Here is a 4,143-nt window from a genome sequence, read left to right as displayed (position 1 = left end):
ATTGCATCACAGTTTGCACCGGAGATCTAAACAATAACACACATAAACACAAATGACAAATGCATTTTAACATTATCAACCATTATCTTTTTTTTATTGTAACTGAGAAACTTGTCTCATGGACCCAGGCAAGTTTCAAACCCAGTCACCAGAATAACTGTTGATATTATATGTTTCTGCAAACCAAGGATACATATCTTTGTATCTTAGTTCATAAGCTGAATCTTTACATTTAAACAACAACACTGTGATTAATGTCAGGTTAGGTTTAGGCACCAAAACCCCTTGGTTACGGTTGGGATAAGATTATGTTTTGGCTTAAAATACCTGGTTTTGGGTGGCATCCCAACTATCCCAACTGGAAACAAACTGACAGGTTGCAAAACAAAAACAGAAAAAACACCAAAGTTTGGCAGCTAAAAAGCTGATTTTGTTGTTTGTTGGTCTGTAGTCTGGTAGACATTTCGTCTTTTTGTCACACCATTCATCACGCCCTTCAGCTCCTGATTAAAAAGTCAGCTCACGTCACTTTAGAAATGTTAATATAACACAAGCGAAGAAATGTAATGTGTGTGCAGAAACGTGAAATTTTCGTCTAGTGACTGGGCTGTACGAAACATATTACAGTATTGGAGAAATGAAGAACACATAGTGATGGGGAATTCCATTGTGGCTACAACTAAACTTCAGCTGCTGAACTCTCCTGTCTGGTTTGGTTATCAGACCCAGGTGTGCTTTGCATATGGCTGCAGGGGAGCCAGTATTTTCATACGACATACACGCTTCTTCTTTAAACACTAACTGTAGGAACACTTTACCTGCTTTTAGGAAATTAAATAAAATTGTTGCTATTTAAACAGCATAAGAGAAAAAGGCAACACAGCTGCTATGCATTGACTTTACTAAAACAAATGCTCAATGCCTGCTGGACCTCTACTGAATGAAACAATGGGACTGAACAATGGATCGTCTCTGCTGGAGGAAGAACAACAGGAAACATCTACAGACAAAAGTAAAAAAAAAAAAGATTTGATGATTAGAAAAATGTGTTTTGTTACAGCCATGTGTATGCATTTAAACTTGAAATTTTTTACCATTTTTTCTTCATTAAATCCTATTTTTAAACAGCTAATTAAAAGACTTTTCACCTTATGCACAGATCAAGTGCGTTAAGTGGATATTTGGAGTGCTGCAATAATTGTTTTATATTTTACACTTTTTTTACTTTAAAATCAATTACATGCATGGAGTGTGTCAAGTGGCTTTTAGAAGAACGCTGTTGAGTTTTACTTATAACCACATTAGCTGATCATTTCATTAATGAGCTGCTCATTCTGCTTTGAGGATGCTGTGATTAGTTTAAAGGTCCTGTTAAAAACAACAGTAAAAGTGTCCACTTATCCTCAGTGATGTCAGGCCACGCACATAGTTTCTGCTTTATTTATTATTTGCTGAATTGTCCACTTCCCCTTTAGTTAAATTGAATGGTTTTAGTTGTGTTTCAAGCATCAAAATAATATTTTAACACTCAATTTGAACATTTTGTTCCAGAAACAATATCTCAGTTACTCACAATAATCAACAAACCTCGCTGCAGGGGGACGGCTGAAGTCTCAGCAAAATTCCCAAAACTTCAGCAAATAAAACTGAAACTATCTGCATGGCTTGAGTCCACAGGAGGTAAGTGACAATGTGCCAGTGCATTTGGTACAGCTGCAGAGCCTCATGCAACACGCCTATATTTAGACTAGTGCAACAATACCTACATTTACAGGGTTTTTTTTTATATTTTTAACTGTTTTCTTAAACTGTAGTCATTTTCTCGTGTCCATTCCAACCATTTGTCACATTCATGTGAGGTAACACTCAATAAATATTGTAATATTATATATTGATAATATTAATATTGTAATAATATAAGTGTTATAGTGTTTAGGAGCATAAAGCCTCCCTCGTCATGGGAAATGTTGTTATTCCAATGAAAACAAAAACATATTTTGTTTAAAATAGCATGATTTATGTGTGGCCATAAGTTTTGTGTTCTACCTTGCCACCTGGTCAATGCATTTCTGCACTGAAGTACCAGACTGTACCTTTAAGTGACATCACTAAAAGGATATGACATCATGTCAGCATTTTAGGAAGTAAAGTTCAAATGCTGGTGAGCTGGTGAGTTTTGATTTTCTCTCAAAACATTTTTCAGTACAGTTTTCTTACAAAGTCTTCTCTGTCTAGCATAACATATCCACCTCACCATGCAAAAAACATGGAGGAAGTATTTTTAAATGCATATAATCTCAATATGTAGTTGTATAAAACATGCTTTTTTCATTTAAAAAGCATACAAAGGGTAGTGTTATTTCTGACCACAGAGTAAATTTAGGGGATATTACTCTTTTACTTTTTTTTAAGTACCTGAGCTTGCAAACTATGTTTTATTGCAGGTCTAAGCAATTCTTTATGCCATAAAATACACACTTCTATATTTGCTTACAATCAAAAACAGTACATTTTCAAGGTGCAATCTGAACTGTTTCCATAGAATGACTCATTTACTGTTGAACCGTTTTAAGTTAACAGACCCTTTGAGTAAATTTGTAGTATTGTAATAAGTCATCACTTTCTGTGTTAAGTTAAAGTGTTATTGTTGTTGTTGTTGTTGTTGTTGTTGTTGTTGTTGTTGTTGTTGTTGTCTCTCAGGCTGGTTGAGTCAGTCCAGTCAGCTGGCTCATTACTTCTCTCTGCTCTGCTTTCTGCTCATCATCATCACTCTGCTTCAGACTCTCTGCTGTGAGTAATTTCTCTAAACAAAACTATTTGCACCTCTGCATATATGAATATTTATTTACACTCTTATTATGATACATTTTACCACAGCACACTCCTGTTACATTCTGTCTATTCGTGCAAATACTGATTTATATAACTTACACTCATACTTTAGGCATATTTTTATCCTTTATTTTAACTTGCAATACTCTAGGTCCTAGATCTAATTTCTCTTTTTTTGTTTTTACTTGTGTAATTATTATTATTGTTGTTGTTGTTGTTGTTGTTATTATTTCATAGGTCTCATTCAGTCTGTGACCCAGGTTTTTCACTGGCAACAACCGCTCTGCATTTGTTTTACATTTGACGATAAATATCTTCAAACTTATTGAATTTGACAAGGTGTAATAATTATAAGTTGCAACTCTGTAACAACCATCCAGTGTCGTTTACAAACCCATCCATGAGCTGATAAAGTCTTCATCTTCACACTGAAAAATCCAGAATATTCTTTACTGCCGTGCCAGCGGCTGTCATTTTGTCAGAAATGAAGACATCGCTCTTTTCACGTCTTATTTTAGACTCTTCGGCTGAAGGTTTACAGAGAGGATTAACTCTTTATATTTCTTCTGAATGGAGTCATCTTATTTTTTTGTACCTCTGTCAGTCTGCTTTGTTTTCTCCCCCGACACATCCTTTATTATCCCGTATCCATGGAAACAGGTGATGGGACATTGTGTATGTCATTTTCTGCTTTTGTGGTGTGTGTGTGTGTGTGTGTGTGTGTGCGTGTGTGTGTGTGTGTGTGTGTGTGTGTGTGTTTGTGTATGTATGTATGTGTTTCAGTGGTTCAGATCACCGTGGTGTTCCAGTCCCAGTCCACCCTGCAGGAGACCAAACTGAAGGATCTGACACACAGACTGGAGAAGCTCAACCAGTCATATCGCCTCCTGTTCTCCCAGTATCCAGCTCTGAACCAGTACTGCCCAGTCAGCAACTCCACAAGCGGTGGTAAGCGCTGTGTGGGTGTGCTCTTGGAACCAGGGTTGATAAGGGCCCAACCTGACACCAAGATGTCTGCCAAGCTGTTCGAGACCAACAAAACCAGTTTTAATTAATCTAGTCACACTGAGTTTCTAGTTACTACAAAACATGGTTATTTTTTATTGATCCATTGCTGCATTTCCAACTATTTTTGTGCAGCCAAACATGGATGTTTTTTGGCACCCCTTGCCTCGTTTCTAGCCACTTTTGTATTGATAAACTTAGGTGTTTTTTAGCAAACCTACTGTGTTTTTTTTTTGTTTGTTTTTTTTTGACTGAGACATCACTGCATTTTCTACTGGGATAGTGCCACATTGTGATTGTTTTTTA

At 36.4% G+C, this 4,143-nt stretch overlaps 1 protein-coding gene across 2 annotated transcripts in view; it reads left to right on the top strand.

Annotated features, from left to right (window-relative positions):
• The first annotated feature begins 785 nt into the window (after window positions 1–785).
• LOC121958122 (C-type lectin domain family 6 member A-like) overlaps window positions 786–4,143 on the top strand; it is a 7,954-nt gene continuing 4,596 nt past the window's right edge. Inside the window, exons 1-3 of one of the 2 annotated variants that reach the window (XM_088090267.1) lie at window positions 786–1,012; window positions 2,701–2,790; window positions 3,616–3,780. In XM_088090267.1, coding sequence (XP_087946393.1) covers window positions 919–1,012; window positions 2,701–2,790; window positions 3,616–3,780 — 349 coding nt within the window. In that variant the 5' untranslated portion in view covers window positions 786–918. The remainder of the gene's footprint in view (window positions 1,013–2,700; window positions 2,791–3,615; window positions 3,781–4,143) is intronic. The other variant, XM_088090268.1, reaches the window with a different exon arrangement.

Source organism: Plectropomus leopardus, chromosome 17, assembly GCF_026936395.1.
Source record: "Plectropomus leopardus strain MGB_pleo_1.0 chromosome 17, ASM2693639v1, whole genome shotgun sequence".
Classification (NCBI taxonomy): domain Eukaryota; kingdom Metazoa; phylum Chordata; class Actinopteri; order Perciformes; family Serranidae; genus Plectropomus; species Plectropomus leopardus.
Note: the sequence above shows the minus strand (reverse complement) of the source record. Positions and strands in the feature narration are given on the sequence as shown.